The 17,628-nt window shown below is 59.2% G+C and overlaps 1 protein-coding gene across 1 annotated transcript in view; it reads right to left on the bottom strand.

Moving 5' to 3' along the window:
• STK36 (serine/threonine kinase 36) overlaps positions 1-17,628 on the bottom strand; it is a 29,564-nt gene that overhangs the window by 2,858 nt on the left and 9,078 nt on the right. Inside the window, exons 10-25 of the mRNA XM_055123165.1 lie at positions 16,570-16,672; positions 13,702-13,845; positions 12,762-12,941; positions 10,270-10,367; positions 9,108-9,213; positions 6,833-6,983; positions 6,516-6,643; positions 5,879-5,983; positions 5,183-5,281; positions 5,002-5,090; positions 4,444-4,507; positions 4,239-4,349; positions 2,827-2,907; positions 960-1,146; positions 581-728; positions 322-469 (exon numbers count right to left, since the gene is read on the bottom strand). Of these exons, the coding sequence (XP_054979140.1) occupies positions 322-469; positions 581-728; positions 960-1,146; positions 2,827-2,907; positions 4,239-4,349; positions 4,444-4,507; positions 5,002-5,090; positions 5,183-5,281; positions 5,879-5,983; positions 6,516-6,643; positions 6,833-6,983; positions 9,108-9,213; positions 10,270-10,367; positions 12,762-12,941; positions 13,702-13,845; positions 16,570-16,672 (1,942 nt within the window). The remainder of the gene's footprint in view (positions 1-321; positions 470-580; positions 729-959; positions 1,147-2,826; positions 2,908-4,238; positions 4,350-4,443; positions 4,508-5,001; positions 5,091-5,182; positions 5,282-5,878; positions 5,984-6,515; positions 6,644-6,832; positions 6,984-9,107; positions 9,214-10,269; positions 10,368-12,761; positions 12,942-13,701; positions 13,846-16,569; positions 16,673-17,628) is intronic.

Below are 17,628 nucleotides of genomic sequence, written 5' to 3'. Positions count from 1 at the left end.
CGTGGCAAGTGCCTTCTCCCCTGCCCTCCCATCTCTCTGGCCTCCCACTGCCTCCTCAGACCCTCGACCTGCCCAATGCCAAGAACCGCCAGGGAAGGGGCTCCTGCCCAGACGAGGCAGCTGGGGGATGGGCAGAGGGGGCGAGGCCCCAGCCCCTCCGCTCCCCCTGCTCCAACCACAGCCTCTGCCCAGGCCTGAATGTTTGCGCCCTCCCTCTAGGAGGCCTCAAAGAGCCCCGGGATAGTCTAGGGTGAATCCTCTCCACGCCCCCCCCACCACACACCCCTGCATACACACTGGCCCGGGGACTCTCCCAGGTACCTGCAGCAGGTGGGTCGCGACATGAGCGGCTGTGAGGTCAGTCAAGATACCTTCCAGGAGCTCCGCGTCCACGTCCAGGGCGAAGGGGAAGCAGAGGAGCTGGCAGGTGGAGAGCACCAGGATGGGGAGGAACTCGGCCCCGCGGTGCCTGCAGCGTGGAGCGTGGGAGACGGTTCGGGCGGCCCGTTCGCCTATTCCACCCTGGCTGGCGGTGATGTCCTCCCCGCCCCCCCTCCCCAGTCCCACGGCACCCACTCACGCCTGGACCAGCTGCTGCAGGAAGCCGGGGGACAGCAGGTGCTCCAGGGTGGCCATGAGCAGGCTCCCGCGCTGGGAGAGGTGGTTCAGGCACAGCTGGGGCTCCTGGGAGAAGGCGCTCATGGCCAGGCTCAGCAGGGCCGCCATGCCTGCACGGGCACGGGAGGGAGGCCCCGCGTGAGCCCGTCTCCACCACGCCTGGGCAGGGGTGGGCAGATGGGAGCCTGGCCTGGGGGTGCTGGGGTGACTGGAGTTGGGGTTCCCTGCATGCAAGCAGGTGCTCCGGCCCCAAGAACCACCTCCCCCAGCTCCAGGCTGCCCCCTGGGGAGGGAGGGTCAGACCCGCCTGCCCAGGTGGTGGCGGGGTGGGGGTGGGGTACCGTGGGGCGAGATGAGCACCCAGTTCGGCTGGGGGCGCTCTGCTCCGGGGAGAGGGGGCGGCTCCTCTTCCTGCGGGGACACCCCAGGGATCCGCAGGGCCAGCCACAAGCGTTGCCACAGAATGGTCCACATGTCCGAGCTGATCAAGTCCCTGACCGGGCCTCCCTGGCCCTGCTGGAGACGAGACTGAAGGCGTGGCGAGGGGTCCAGGTCAGGGGGCGGGAGGAGGAAAGGCCTCTCACACCCTCGGCTTTGACCAGTGAGGGGTACCGCCCCAGGAGCCGCCCCTCAGGGCCCGGGCAGATGGTGCCGCGGGCTGAGCGGGGGCACACAGCGGGCCCAGGCCCCACCCCTGCTCCAGATGCTCCGCCCAGGACTGCCGGGAGCAGCTCCCGAGCACGAGCACGGAGCCGGGAGCAGCCCCAGAGCACTGCTGGGTGCAGGTTCCACAACCCCCTGCCCTCAAAAAACAAAAAGGGAAAAGAATTCCTTCTGTCTTTCCCCCTAAGATTCCCTGTGGCCTGGGTTCCCATTTGTTTTTATGGGGGGGTCACACCCGGCGATGCACAGGGGTTACTCCTGGCTCTGCACTCAGGAATTACCCCTGGCGGTGCTGAGGGACCATATGGGATGCTGGGAATCGAACCCGATTGGCCGCGTGCAAGGCAAACGCCCCACCCTCTGTGCTATGGCTCCAGCGCTGGGTCCTCTTTTTGTCCTGTTGTTTTTGTTTTGGGGCCACACCCAGTGCTGCTCAGAGCTTCCTTCTGACTGAACACTCGCTCAGAAAGCCATCCTGAACCGTACGGGCTCTGGGTGGACCACGTGCACGGCAAACACCCCGCCTGCTGGACGCTCTCTCCGGTCTGCCCGGCTTCCCTCTCCTATCACGTTTTCCACCCCTGGCCTCTCATCCTGCCCTGCGCACTTCTGCTGGAACCCAGAAGGGACAGCTTTGAGGCAGCTCCCGAGAGAACCCTTAGGGGCTGGGGGCGGGACTCCACGGCAGGGCGCTTGCCTTGCCCAGGTGAGTCTTTGGGTTGGAGTCCCTGGAACCCCACACGCGTGGGGAATGAGGAAGCACAGAGGGTCCATACTGACAGCCCTTGGCAAAGAGCCGGGGGGGCATCGGTGGGCTGCTGTGCCAGCAGGCGAGTGCGAGTTCGATGCCTGACGCAGTGCACGTGCCAAACAGGGTCCTGGCCACCAATGTCGGGTCTGACAGCTCAGTCGTCACCAGTGAACGCCCCCCCCCCCACCCGTTTCCATCCCTCAGCACTGTGAGGGATGTACAACCTGGTCCCACCAACACCAGAGAGGTGTGACTCCGGGTGAGCTGAGCTGCCAAAAAAGTGAGCCCTTTGGTGAGAGATGTGTGCACCTCGCCCCGTGCCCCTGGGGACAGGCACAAGGCCAGAAAGGCAGCCCCCTGGAGATCCCGAACCACAGTGAAAGGAGGGCAGTGCCAGCACCGCTACCTGTTGTGAAGCCCCCAGGGGGTCCGTCCAGGAGATGTGTGACCGACTGCCAGACCTGGGAGAGTGGGACCCCGGGCTCCAGGGCAGCAACAAAGGGGAGGGGCAGGGTGGAAATAAGACCGCTTGGGGCCAGAGGGACAGTACAGGGGTCAAGGTGCTCGCTTTGCATGTGACTGACCCCAGTGTGATTCCCCAGCACTGCATGTGGCCCCGGGAATACTACCAGGGCTCACTCCTGAACACAGAGCCGGGAAGAGTCCCCGGGCGCCACTGGGTGTGGTTCCAAAATCCAAACAAAATTCAGAATAAGAACTGGGTTGGCACAAGAATACAGAGGGTAGGGCGCCCGCAAGTGCCCGGTTTCTCTCTCTCACCCCTTCGGACGTACCTGTTCCTGGCTGAGGAGCTGCAGCAGGAGGACGAGGAGGCCATCGTAGAAGCCGCAGCCACCCGGCGGAGTCAGCTGGACCTGGCGGGAGGAAGCCAGCAGGTAGGGGCCGAGAGGAGCGGTGGGCCTCGGGGCCCGTGCACCCAGCGCTCGGCGCTCAGACGGCAGGACGAGCTTGTCACAGACAGGAGGCAATGGGAGAGCACAAGACTTATTCCCTCCTCTACTCACATTTAAGAAAGAAATTTTTTTTTTCTTTTTGGGTCATATCCGGCGATACACAGGGGTCACTCCTGGCTCTGCACTCAGGAATTACCCCTGGCGGTGCTCAGGGGACCATATGGGATGCTGGGGATCGAACCCGGGTTGGCCGCATGCAAGGCAAATGCCCTACCTGCTGTGCTATTGCCACTAAATTTTTTTTATTTATATTTATTTATTTATTATTATTTTTTTTTTTGCCGCACCTAGTGACGCTTAGGGCTGACTCCTGGCTCTGCACTCAGGGATCACTCCTGGCAGTGCTCAGGGGCCCCTATGGGATGCCGGGGATGGAACCTGCGCCTGCTGTGTGCAAGGCAACTGCCCCTACCCACTGCACCGTCTCTCCAGGCCCCTTACCCTTTGTTCTTAAAGCTTAAAGGGCAGGGCCCCGCCAGAGCGATAGCTGAGCAGGTAGGGTGCTTGTCTTGCATGAGGCTGACCAGGGTTCGATCCCTGGAACCCCATACGGTCCCCGGAGCACAGGCAGGAGTGACCCCTGCGTGCAGAGCCAGGGTAAGCCCCGCGCATAGTGGGTGCGGCCCCCTGCCCCCAAAGGAGCAGGGCCTGGGAGAGAGCTCAACGGGGCAGGAGGCCTTTAAGCCCTGGCACAGGACGATCCCTCAAGCACTGCTGGGCGCCGGCTCTGAGCACTCTGCCAGAAGCCCGCGAACCAAAATATTTAATAAAGTTTCAATGGCAGGCAAGAGGGCGCGGGAGAGACAGCACGAGAGGTCCTTGCGTGCCACTGACCCTGGTCCAGGCTCGGCACCACACAGGGTCCCACTGCTAAGGATGGTCCCCAGGACCAAACGAATAAAACTTCCTTTTCCAAAACAGGGGGCTGGAGAGAGCAAGCGAGCACTTGGGGTAAGGCACTTGCGTGCCCCTGGACAGCGGTTTCGGCCCCTGTCTCCCCTGAGCATAGAGCGGGGAGTTGCTCCTGAGCACTGGTAGCTGTGCCCCCCCCCCCGCAGCCCCACTCCGAATAATCAAAATAAATTTTAATAATAAAAGGGAACAAAGGGAAAGCGTCAGAAGTGGTACCCGCACTTCGGGGAAGCGAGATCCGGGTCCGGCGGCACTTCCGGCCCCGCCCACCCCAGCCACAGACCCGGCCACGGGCTCGGGCGCCCCTCACCGCCCCTCACCTCCGTGGGGGCCGAAAGCGCGTGCGTGGCCGCGGCGATCCACTCGGCCGGCCGCAGGTGGAAGGCCACGCCCTGCTGGCCCAGCTGGCCCAGGAGGCAGGCAGCAGCGTTCTGGGGGAGCAGCGGGGAGGGGGGTCGGTCCGAGACGCCGCACCGCCCAGCGCCCCCGGCCCCCACCCTCCCGAGGGGACGGCCGAGAACTGACCACGAGGGAGACCACGGGCGAGCGGGTGAAGAGGGTGGCGATCTCAGGGCCCAGCTCCTCCATTCTGGAAGGGGAGACGGGCAGCCGTCTGGAGGGACACACACACACAGACACACACACACCCTGCCCAAAGAGGTAACAGCAACACACGCGCACACACAAACCTATCCTGTCCAGACTGTCCAGAAAGGCAAAATACACACACACACACACACACACACACAACACACACCCCTGCCCAAAGAGGCAACAGGCAACACACGCACACACGCACATGTACACAAACACGCCCTGTCCAGAAAGGCAAAATACACACTCGCACACACAAACACACGCCCATGCTACCTTGTCACCTCCAAGGCACAAAGCAAACACTGCAAAACACACACCCACATATACACACACACCCCCATGGTACCTTGCCCCCTCCGAGGCACAAAGCAAATCTGGGCCATGAGGTCTGTTCCTGGTAGAGGAAACTCTTCCCAGCCCCTCCTATGGAACGGGCGGCCCCATGGAGGGCCTGCCAGGTGGGGAGACGCCCGCTGCAGGACTCACCCAGAAGGCAGATCTTGCAGCCGGATGACCAGCAGGGTCAGGAGGTAGAGGGTTGCCTCCATGGACTCTTCGCACTCCACCATCTTTACCTGCAAGGAGAGGCTGAGACATCAGGGTGACTGCTGAAGAAGAGGCACCCGGCCGTGCCCACCCCCGGGGCCCCCTGGCGCCCCTGACCTACCTTGCCCTGGACCAACTGCAATAGGGACTCCCAGGCCAGGGGGTCCTGAGCCAGCAGCTGGCACAAGCGCTCGCTCACGTGGCAGCAGGAGTAGAGGACCTAAGAGGAGGGGAGTCTCCCCTGAGGCAGGGCGGCCCCCCACCCTGCACCTCCAGGCGAGCCTCTCCACACCCCCAGTGTCCCCACTTTTCTGGGCCAGGAACAACCAAGCCTCGGGGACAGCAGAGACGGGGATTCTGGTCAAGGGGGGGAGGACAAACTGCAATTCCACCTCGACTGATTCAGAAGCAGAAAGGGGATGCCGGAACGACAGCCCAGTGGATAGGGTGTTTGCCTTTTGTTTGTTTTTTGCTGGGGGGGCCACACCTGGTGATGCTCAGGGGTTATTCCTGGCTGTGCACTCAGGGACTCCTGGCGGGGCTCAGGGGACCCTATGGGCTCAAACCCAGGTTGTCCACAGGCCAAGGCAACAGGATGCTTCAACCAAACCCAGGTTCAGTTCGATCCCTGGCACCCATGTGGTCCCCCGAGCTCCATCAGGAGTGATTCCTTAGGGCAGAGGCAGGAATAACCCCTGAGCATCACCAGGTGAGGCCTGAAAACCCAAAATAAAGTAAATAAAAAAAGCAGAAAGGCTCCTGGGGGGTCCAGTCTCCTCTGGTCCCGGGTGAGGGCTCGAGGGTGCAGGCGTGGTACCTTGAGAAGGGGCAGGCACAGGACAGGATGCTGCAGGCCGGAGATGAGGGACGCCCTCAGCAGGCTGCCATCTTCCGTGAGCTGCTCAGCCACGTACTGCGAGATCTACAGGTACAGCCGCTGCTCTCAGTCCCTGACTCAACAGGACTCTCCATGCCCCTGGGGGGTCACCCGCCCCCCCCCAGCCTCCACCCGCCTTCCCAAGGACACTCGAGATCCTACAGCAGCCCGAGGTCTGTGGGTGGGGAGGGGAGGGAGGACAGAGCGGGAGAGACCCAAAGCCCGGATATGGGGTTAGATAGAGCCTTGCCTCACCCCCAGTCGGCCCTGGCTCCACCCCCACCCCTCATAGGGTCCCCTGAACGCACAGACTGCAGGGGTGGCATGAAGCCCCACATGTACAAGCTTTCGGGAAAGGAAAAAGAGCTCCGAGTTCTGGCCGAGAGGCCAAGGGAGGGCGCCCCTGCGGCACTAAGCCCTGGCATCGCTCTCACCTGCAGGGCCCAGCCTGCGCGGTGCTGGCTACCTCGGGGCCTCCCGGGGCGCAGGGAGGAATCGTGGAGTCGGGAGGCAGACAGGCCTTCCCCTGACCCTGGCGCCCCCATGCCCAGCCCCCCGCCCGCCACGAGGCTCCCACCTGCTCTTTGGCCTGCAGGCAGCCGGGCATCCCCACGGGAGCCATGCACACAGCCGCCAGCACTGTGGAAAACGTGGCCTGCAGGTCCTCATTCTGCTCCTGCGGTGGCTGGCTCCCCTGGGGGGCTCCTAGGGAGAAAGGCCAAGAGGCAGGGGCCGGGGCCCAGGCAGGCTCGCGCCGGGGCCCACGCGTGCTGGCGGCGCCCGGCCGTGGGACCTGCCCGGGGCGGGCGCCCTGGGGAGAGCAGCAGGGCGAGCGGCGGGGGGACCGGGGCGGCGGCCCGGGCAGAGGACGGGGCTCTCCAAAGCGCCGGCTACCTGGCGGGCTGTGGCAGGGCAGCTGTAGAACCGTCAGGCCGTGCAGGAGCCCGTCCACCACGGCGTGCCGTGAGCTCAGCAGGCTGGCGTAGAAGGCCTTGGAAATGGCCCCGCCGTTGCCGTCCATGGCTTCACACAGGACGGCAAAGCACTGTGGGAGACACACACACAGCCATCAACCGGATGGCACGCAAAGACCAAGAATCCCGAGAGCACCTGAGAAAAGAAAAACACACACACACACACACAACAAAAACCCACAAAAAAAACACAACAACTGGGATCTAGGACTGGCGAGATGGGGCAGGGGAGCAGCGTGCAGGGGCGGCAAACGCTTGTTTTGTCTTGCACGTTGTAGCTAACTAGATTCCATCGCAGGCACTGCATGGACCCCCCAAGGATTGCTAGAAGACCCCTGGGCACCGTCAGGTGCAGAACACCCACCCCCCCTCAGGAAAAAAAAAGAAACCAAAAAACTCGGGGTCAGCACTTTTTTTTTTTTGCCTTTTTTTTGGGGGGGTCACACCCGGCGATGCACAGGGGTTACTCCTGGCTCTGCACTCAGAAATAACTCCTGGGGGTGCTCAGGGGACCATATGGGATGCTGGGAATCACACCTAGGTCGGCTGCGTGCAAGGCAAACGCCCTACCCGCTGTGCTATCACTCCAACCCCGGGGGTCAGCACTTTAATTCCTAATGTTCCTCGCCCAGAAAAGGCCTCTGAATCGACTTCACAGTTCAAGATCAGGATTTGAGGCATCCATGTTAGTCTCTGGTCTCTGTTCTCTCCCAGGATGTTCCTCCAAACGGTGTTTCTACATCTCGAGGGTAAGACTTCCTGGGCACTGCTGAGTCCCAGCCCAGTCTGACTGAGCCAGAACTTTGGGGTGTGGAGTACCAACTCCCAACTTTGCGTGGCATAGGTTCATCTGAGAAGCACCAGCATGGCGAGCGGCAGGCAGATGTGTAAGGAAAGCTTCCTGACTTGTACCAGAAAGATCTCCGTGGGCAGAGCACAGCCACTGTGTGTGGAACCCCAGGTCTGACCCCTGCCCGTGCATGGTCCCTGAAGCCAAGGGCAGGGCCAGGGGGCAGTCTTCAAGTACTACTGGGTATAGCCCCAAACCAAAGCAGAACTTTCCTAGCCTGAAGGAGTGGGGGATGCTAAACAGGTGCTCGGTCTAGAAGGGATGGAATAGACAGCGAGCTAGGCAAGAATGACGCCGGGGGGAGGGACAGCAGCCAGGTGTATGCCTGCACTCGGCAGACCGGGGCTCAGCCCCTGCTACTACATCGGGTCCCCTGAGCTCCGCCAGAACTGATCTGAGTGGAAGGCTAGAAGTCAGTCCTGAGCACCACTGGGTGTGACCCCCACCAAAACAACCCTCCTGGGGCCAGAGCGAGACTACAGCGGGATGGGCCTTTGCCTTGCACACGAACTGATCCCCAGTATCCAGTATAGTCCCCGCCAGGAGTAATTCCTGAGTGCAGAGTCAAGAGTTACCCCCTGAGCACTGCTGGGTGTGCTTCCCTCCCCACAAAACACACACACACACACACACACACACACAAAACAAAACCTCCTCTCTCGCCTAGCTCACAGGACAAGTGAGGCTGGAAGCAGGCAGATCCGCCAGGTTCTCCGGGGAGAAACACCTCCACCACTGCTTCCGGAGATGGGCATCCTGTGTCGGACTGCCGGGCCTGTGCAGGCTGAATCTTGCCGGCCACATCCTCCCCACGGCCCCACCACATGCACCGGGCAACCTTCCACATATGCTTTCAGCGCTTGGCGATAGAGTCCTTCTCTGACCCTCCGTGTGGCCCTGAGCCTGTCTTCTTCGGGAGACCTTTGGGATCTTGTATAAACTTGCCATGGGCTCTCTCCATGTTTTTTTTTCTTTTCTTTTTCTGGTTTTTGGGTGACACCTGGTTCTACTCAGGGCTGACTCTTGGCTCTGAGTTAGGGATCACTCCTGGTGGAGCTCGGGGGACGTTATGGGGTGCTGGGGAATGAATCTGGGCTGGCCGTGTGCAAGGCACGTGCCCTGCCCACCGTCCTGTTTCTCCGACCCCACCCTCCCAGTCTTAGGCCTGCTAACTTCCACCTCTCTGCTGGCCCCGCTCCCTTCACAATGGAGTTTTTTCTTCCCTCAGGTGGCATATGGCTCACTGCAGGCACTGCTAATGTGTCATCTGGCCCTGACCCCACCCTCGGCAGCCCAAAGTAAAAGAGTGACAGAGCCAGGTGGCAGCTGACAGAAAGCAGGTTACCAGGAGGCTGTCCCTCCGCAGAGCTGGCTCCGAGTTGTCGGGCTGGGCCAGCAGTTTCCCCAGATGGTCCAGGAAGAGACGGGAGGCCTCCTGGAATACCTGCAGGCTGAGGGGGGAAAAGAAGCCCCTGATTTCTTCTCCACACTCGGCAAAAAGCCTGCGGCCCTGGCAGGCAGAGGAACGCCTGCACACCCTCCGCCCCGCTGCTCGCCACGCACACGCGCGGCCTTCCCCACACACCGCAGCCTTTCCGTGCCACCCTCTCAGTTCTGGCCCTCTTCATCTGTCCACGAGGGTCCTACGGATGGCTGAACCCTAAAACCTGAAGGTCTTGTGGGACTAGTTGGGGGCCGGAGCAATATACAGTGGGTAAGGCATTTACCTTCCCTGTGGCTGACTTCAATCCCTGGGATCCCAGAGGGTCCCGAGCCCAGCCAGCAGTGATCCCTGAGTGCAGAGGCAGGACTAAGCCCTGAGCACTGCCAGGTGTGACCCAAAAACAAACAAAAACCCAAAACAAAGACAAGTCAATGGGCCAGAGCGATAGTATAGCAGGTAGGGCGTGTGCCTTGCATGTGACTGTCCTGGGTCCGATCCCCAGCATCCCACACGGCCCCCAAGCCCACCAGGAGTCACTCCTGAGTACAGAGCCAGGAGTAACACCTGACCACTGTTGGATGTGGCCTCAAAACAAACTGTAGCACTGCAGCACTGTGGTCCCGTTGTTCATCAATTTGCCCGAGTGGGCACCAGTAACATCTCCATTGTGAGACTTGTTACTGGTTTTGGCATATTGAACATGCCATGGGTAGCCTGCCAAAACAAACTAATTAAAAAAAATTGTAACTGGGGAGCTGGAGCAATAGTACAGTGGATAGAGCACTCGCCTTCCATACAGCCGACCCGAGTTCAACCCTGGGCAGCCCACATGGTCCCCTGAGCCTGCCAGGAGTGATCCCTGAGTGCAGAGCCAGGTACAGCGGATGTACTCCCCCCAGCCAAAAATAGGCATGAGACTAGCTGGACCCCGAAGGGTCGATCATTGGAATCTGTCGGGGCCCAGGGTTCTGACCCCCTCAGCTGCTCCAGAACTGGGGGGATGGGGACTATGAGGACGGGTGCTTGAGTCTGCACAGCAGGGTAGCCCTGCCTCTTGTCCCACCTGTCCCCTGTCTGGTTCCTCTCCAGATTGAAGGAGCAGGTGAAGTAGGCCTGGATTGCAGCCAGCAGGTCCCTCAAGAGGCCGCCGTACCAGCATTGCTGCCAGGAAGGAGGACAGAGAGTCAGGTGAGGTGGGGGCGGGGTGGAGGAGTGGGAAGGGCAGTGAAAAGGCAGAGCAGGCCCCAGCCGGGCGAACCCAGAGGACGAGGCTGGGGATGTCCTCAGCCAGTGGACAGCTGGAAAGGGGTCTTGCTTGGCCGCACTGCATTTGGGAGTAGCAAGTCTGGTTTCTCAAAAGAGCTCAAGCGAGGGGCTGGAGCAATAGCACAGCGGGTAGGGCGTTAGCCTTGCACGCGGCCGACCCGGGTTCGATTCCCAGCATCCCATATGATCCCCTGAGCACCGCCAGGAGTGATTCCTGAGTGCAGAGCCAGGAGTAACCCCTGTGCATCGCCAGGTGTGACCCAAAAAGCAAAAAAAAAAAAAAAAAAAAAAAAAAAGCTCAAGCAAGGGTGTAGCAACAGAACAGCAGGGAGGGGCTTGCCTTGCACATGCCAACCTGGGTTCGATTCCCAGCATCCCACAGGGGTCCCCCAAGTTTGCCAAGAGTGATGATCCCTGAGTGCAGAGTCAGGAGTAAGTTCTGAGCACTGCTGGGTGTGTCCAACCCCCAAAAAATTCCAATTTTTTCCTAAGCGCATTTAAAGGTTCAAAGCTGGGGGCCGGAGCAATAGCACAGCAGGTACAGTGGTTGCCTTGCATGCAGTCGACCTGGGTTCAATCCCTGGCATCCCATATAGTCCCCCCAAGCAACACCAGGAGTAATTTATGAGTGCAGAGCTAGGAGTGACCCCTATGCATCTCTGGGTTTGACTCAAAAACCGGGGGGAAAAAAAAGGTTCAAAGCTTCACAAAACAAATGCAGCAGCAAAGTTTTGCGGTTCTCCAATGCAGCAGGAGCTGTGGGCCCAGCAGGGCCTCCATGCGAGCTCTTCCGTGGACCAGCTTGGTGGCCGCCCACAGGTCAGTGCCTGAGCAGAACGGCAGGACCCTGCTCTCAAAACAGGTCCCCAAAACCCAGGCTTTCACTGGGTTTTCTTTGGTAGGGCTCCCAAACAGTGCTCAGGGGACCTTGGAGTCACTCCTAGTCATACTCAGCCAACTCGGCCAGTGCCAAGGGTCTGACCCAGGTCGTCCCTGAGCCCTGAGCTGTCTCCCTGGCCCAATGGAGTAAACACTCCAAAGCACAGTGCTCGGGGTCAAAGCGGTAGTCAGTGAGACAGTAAGACATTAAGCCTTGCATGCGGTCAACCCTAGTTGGATCCCTGCCGCGGCGCGGCTCCCCTAAGAATTGCCAGGTGTGGTTCAAACGCCCCCGCACAAATAAAAACAAAGCACAGTGCTCTAAGTATTAGGGAACAGCACATAAGAATCTAGATGTCTGGGGCCGGAGAGACAGGACAGGGGTTCTGGTGCTTGCCTTGCACACAGTTACCCCAGTACTACGCAGGCTCCCCTTAGTGCATCCCGAAGTCATCCCTGAGCACAGAGCCAGGAGTAAGCCCCAAGCACACTCACTGTGGCCCCAAACCAGGGAAACAAAAATTTAGATTCTGAACATTTCTGGGAAGGTCAGAAGATCTGGCGGCACCAGGGCCCCATTCCCACATCATGGCAGCAAGGGGCAGGAGCGGGGGGGAGGACAGTCCGGAGCCTGGGCCTGCGAGGCCAACGCTCCCCTGTCCGGGGCCCGCACCCCGTCTGCTTCCAGGACGGACCTGGCCTGCGGGCCTCAGAGGCACTGGATTAGGCCAGCACCCTAACAGAGCGGGGAGGATGCTTGCCTGGCACAAGGTCCACCCAGGCTCGATCCCAGGCACCCCTTAAGTCTCCCCAAACACTGCCAGGAGTGATTTCCTGAGCACAGAGCCAGGAATAAGCCCTGAGCACTGCCAGGTGTGGCCCCAGAGTTAAAAAAAGAAGAAGAGGTGGGCTGGAGCAATAGCACAGCGGGTAGGGCATTTGCCTTGCACGCGGCCGACCCGGGTTCAATTCCCAGCATCCCATATGGTCCCCTGAGCACCGCCAGGAGTAGTTCCTGAGTGCATGAGCCAGGAATTATTCTGTGCATAGCCGGGTGTGACCCAAAAAGAAAAAGAAAAAAGAAGAAAGAAGGAAGGAAGGAAGGAAGAAAGGAAGGAAGAAAGGAAGGAAGGAAGGAGGAAGAGGAGTTGGAGGAAGAGGAGGAAGAGAAGGAAGAGAAGGAAGAAGAGGAAGAGGAAGAAGAAGGAGGAGGAAGAGAAGAAAGAGGAGGAAGAGGAAGAAGAAGGAGGAGGAGGAGGGGAAAGGAGGAGGAGGAAGCTGCGGAAGAGGAAGAAGAGGAGGAAGAGGAGGAAGAGGAGGAGGAGGAGCAAAGAAAAGAGAGGGGCAAGTGGCAGAGGCCTCGCTGTGGCAGCAGGCGGGCGAGCCCCCCCAGGCACGGCCGGCACCCACCTGCTGGACGCTGCTGCTTTCCTGGCTGTGTTTGAGGAGGCGGAGGAGCAGCTCCGGGAGCCCCGCCTCACGGCAGAAGGGGTACAGGAGTGCCGAGTCGGCGCAGCTGGCCAGCAGACTGCTGAGGACGCGGAGCGCCGGGAGGATCTGGGCCGCGCCCTCCAGCAGGCCCCCGAGGATCTGGTGACACGGCACACACAGCAGTCAGGACGGGCAGGGGCCAGGGCCTCCAGGAGTCCAGATCCCAGCAGGCCGGGGGACCAGGGCACACTGGACGGGGAGGATGAACCAGGAGGGCGGGAGCACCTCACGCCTGACGGAGGGACAGTCCGGCTCGGACAGACTCACACCCAGGCCAGGCCCCTCGGCCAGTGACCTAAAATGTTACCCCTCAAATAGGACTTTCTTCTTTGTTGTTTTTCGGGGGGGCCACACTCAGTGATGCTCAGGAGCAACTCCTGGCTCTGCCCTCAGTAATTATTCCTGGTGATGCCTGGAGGACCATACGGGGTGACAGGAATCAAACCCGGGTTGGCCAGATGCAAGGCAAGCACCCAACCCGCTGTGGTCCTTAAACAATCTTCTCTTTAGCATATTATCACACAAAATATGGCAAGTAAGCCACAATAAAAAAAAATGTGTGGGTGATAGCACAGCGGGTAGGGCGTTTGCCTTGCATGCGGCTGACCTGGGTTCGATCTCTGGCATCCCATATGGTCCCCGAGCCCACCCGGAGAGGTTCCTGAGTGCAGAGCCCGGAGTAAGCCTTGGGCACCATGTGGTGTAGCTCCAAAACAAAATAAAATACAACAACAAAGAAAGCAAGAAGGTTGGCAAACCCCCTTGAATTGAACGGGCAGCACCCGGCAGGGAGTGGAAAGGGACCGTTTCCTTCTCCTTTTGTCGGGCAGGGCCATCTGGGGCCTCGCTCTGGCCTCACCTGCTCTGCTGTGTCCTGCAGCTGATTCTGAAGGTGCTGGCAGAAGTCAGGGTTACAGACGAGCGTCAGGGGGGCTTTCAGCTGGATGGGGACAGGCTCAGAGGTCTCGAGCAGCCGCTGCCACTCGCTGTCACTGTCTTCCTCCTGAGCGAGGAGAGAGATGAAGAGGAGGACAGCAGGTCAACGGGTAGCAGTGGCCAACCTGAGGATTCTTGGCGGGCCCCGAGCACTAACTTGCACCAGGGCAGGTGAGTGCCCGCCTGGCGAGCGTATGGTCCCGAGTTCAACTCTCGGCGCCCCACATGGGCCAAAGCACCATCCCAGAGACTCAGGTATCGGATCCCAGCAGCTCTGCCGTCTGGCACCCCTGGCACTGTGAGTGCGTCCCAGTCATGCCGCCACCCAGCGCAAAAGCGTCATGAAAAGGGGTTTGGCTCTGGAGGGAACACATGTGAGGACCAGAACCTGAGAGCCTCCAGTAGAAGTGCGACTTCTGGCAAGACTGGGTGCTTGGGGGAAGGGCAGCTCAGCGAGCACTGCTGGTGGGAGCCACACGGTCAGGACAGGGTGGGGCCTCCTGTCACCGAAACAGCCGTAAAGGGAAGAGGCGGGTTGGGACAAGGCCACACTGCTCAGCCAGGGGCTCCGAGGGCACAGACGTGCGTCTGCTTGTGTTTCAGCGCTGGTCTGGTTTTCTGTCTTTTGGTGGTTCAGGAGCTCAAACTCGGCTTCACACGCGCAAGGCCAGTGCTCTACCACTCTGCTCCATCTTGGGCCTGATGCCATATATTTTTTCTCTTTTTTTGCTTTTTGGGTAATACCCGGAGATGCTCAGGGGTTACTCCTGGCTCTGCACTCAGAAATTACTCCTGGCAGTGCTCAGGGGACCATATGGGATGCTGGGAACTGAACCCGGGTTGGCCGCGTGCAAGGCAAACGCCCTATCCGCTGTGCTATCGCTCCAGCCCTCCGATGCCACATTAAAAAAAAAAAATTATTTATTTATTTTGGCTTTTGGGGTCACACCAAGCTATAATCATGGATTATTCCCTCCTGGCTCTGCATCGAGGAATCACTCTTGGTGGTGCTTGGGGGACCATATGGGACACTGGGGATAGAACAGCAGTTGGCTGTGTACAAGGCAAATGCCCTCCCCGCTGTCCTATCACTCTGGTCATACCACTGTAGCACGGCACTGTCCTCCCATTGTTCGATTTGCTCGAGCAGGCACCAGTAACGTCTCCACTGTGAGACTTGTTGTTACTGTTTTGGGCATATCAAATATGCCACGGGTAGCTTGCCAGGCTCTGCTGTGTTGGGCGGGATACTCTCAGTAGCTTGCCAGGCTCTCTGAGATGGATGGAGGAATTGAACCTGGGTTGGCCGAGCGCAAGGCAAACACCCTACCCGCTGTGCTACACCACATTAAAAAAAAAAAAAACTTGAGATTCTGTGATTTACAATACTGTTAATGATGATTTCTCAGGCACATAACTCCAATATCAGGTCCATCACCATTGTACCGTCCTGCCACCACTTCTAAAAGGTACAGCTGGGCCCGGAGAAATGACTCAAAGGGCAAGAGTGTTTTCTTTCTTTTTTTTTGCTTTTTTGGGTCACACCCAGCAGTGCACAGGGGTTACTACTGGTTCTGCACTCAGGAATTACTCCTGGCAGTGCTGGGGGACCATATGGGATGCTGGGAATCGAACCCGGGTCGGCCGCGTGCAAGGCAAACACCCTACCCGCTGTGCTATCGCTCCAGCCATAGCAAGAGTGTTTTCTTTGCATGCTGGAGTCCCCAGTTCGATTCCCAGCACCTCCAGGAGTGATCACTGGGTGTGGCCCCAAGATCGGAAACTCAAACCAAAAGACCAAAAAAATAAATAAATAGATGAAAGGTACAGCTGGCAGGACGTGAGGGGTCTGTCCCTGATGTCTGCTGGAAAACACTGGCACACGTGTAAAAAAAGGCATAGAAAAGTATCCGTGTAGCACAGGTTGTAATTAAAAGCAGGCAGGAACATCCTCTATCCAGACTATAAGAGAACAAACCAGGGCCTGTCCCTAGGAGGAAACACTCTGGATGGATTAGAAAGACCGTGGCGGTAGGGCCGGCAGCAGGTGGGGGAACCTGGTGGAAGGAAGATGAAACAGCTTGGTGGCAGGATCGGTGATGGAACACAGTCTAAAACCTCTCTGTGCTTTCATAAAATAAAACTGGGTGGGGGCTGGAGCGATAGCACAGCGGGGAGGGCGTTTGCCTTGCATGCGGCTGACCGGGGTTTGATTCCCAGCATCCCATAGGGTCCCCTAAGCACCGCCAGGGGTGATTCCTGAGTGCAGAGCCAGGAGTAACCTCTGTGCATTGCTGGTGTGACCCGAAAAGCAAATAAATAAATAAGTAAATTTAAAAAATAAATAAAATAAAACTGGGTGGCAGGGATGGGGGGGTAAGAAAGAAAAAAAAAAGGTTTGATCTCTTGAGCTCTACCTGAAATATCCCCAACTCTGAGCTGGACATAGCCCCTACACACATCTGGATGCAGCCTTGCCCAAATACGGAGTGCAAGGGCTCAAACCCGGGCCTCCGGTATGCAGGTCTCAGATGGGAGTTCTCTCCAGGCCCGAAGGACGCATTTCTTTTTGGTCTTGTTACAGTTTCTGGGCCACGCAGTGCTCAGGACAGATTCCTGGCTCCTCTGCTCAAGAATCACTCCCGATAAAGCTCCGGGGACCACCCGGGGTGCAGGGGCTGGGGACGGAGGTAGGCCAGCTCTATGGGCTGTGCCATCTCAAAGGGAGCGAGCGTGGTGGGGAGGGAGGCCCGCGGCCAGGACAAGGCCGAGACGGGCCCCCGGTGCTGACCTCGCTCTCCCGGTCCTCGGCACTGAGGCTCCGCTTGCTCTCCACCTCCGGGCCCGGCTCGGGGAATGCGCTGGGTTCACAATCCTGCGTGATCCGGTTTTCCCTGCTGGAGGAAGCCATGAGGAGTTGCGGGGGGGCGGGGGGGTCTCAGGGGGCCTCCAGTGGGGGAAGAAGCAGACGTCCAGGATGGGAAAGGAGTGTCCTTCTAGGACACGTTGCCCAAGACACAGGCAGACATCGTGCCTGCCCTGCCACTTTGGATTTGTTTCTTTCCCCCTTGTTCCCTTGAAAGCCACACCGGGCAGTGCTGGGGAGGTAGATGGGAAGGGGGGGCGGGGAATGGATAATGGGTGCCAGAGACAATCTGAGCCTCCCACGCAAAGCACGAGCCCCTCTGAGTTCTCTGACATTCCCATCCCGCTCTGGATCGGAGTCTCTAGTCCCCCTCGGTAGATCTTATCTGTGGCTCTCAACCTGGTCTTCCCTTTGATGCTGCAGGCCCAGGTTCAATCCTCAGCACTGCATGCTACCTAGAGCACAGTCCAGGAGCAACTCCTGAGCACTGAGGCAGGAGCAGCCCTCCCTCCCCAAGTAAGTATGCTTCCCTTTCCTTTTTTCTTTGATTCTTGGATCAGACCCAGAGGTGTTCAGGGTTTACTCCTGGCTCTGGGTTCAGGAGTCACTCCTGGCTTGGGGGACCACTCGTGGTGTCAGGGATCGAGCCTAGGCTGATGCATGCCAGGCAAGTGCCCCACCAGCTGTGTGATACTCTCTCTGGCCCTAGGATTTCTTTTTTATTTCCAGGCCACACCCAGTGATGCTCAGGGCTTACTCCTGGTCTGCACTCAGGGATCAATTCTGGCAGGCACGGGGGATCTTACAGGGTGCTGGGGGTTCAAACCCAGGTCTGCTATGAGCAAGGCACATGCCCTACCTGCTGTACTATTGCTCTGGCTCCCAATCGTCCCTTTTAAAGATGATTCTTGGGGTCAGGGAAATGGCTTAGAGGTAAAGCACTTTGCCTTGCTTGCATGAGATCCTGGGTTTGATCCCTGGCTC

The sequence above is a fragment of the Sorex araneus genome, chromosome X, assembly GCF_027595985.1.
Source record: "Sorex araneus isolate mSorAra2 chromosome X, mSorAra2.pri, whole genome shotgun sequence".
Lineage (NCBI taxonomy): Eukaryota > Metazoa > Chordata > Mammalia > Eulipotyphla > Soricidae > Sorex > Sorex araneus.
The sequence above is the reverse complement of the archived record's forward strand: the minus strand, read 5'-3'. Positions and strand labels throughout refer to the sequence as shown.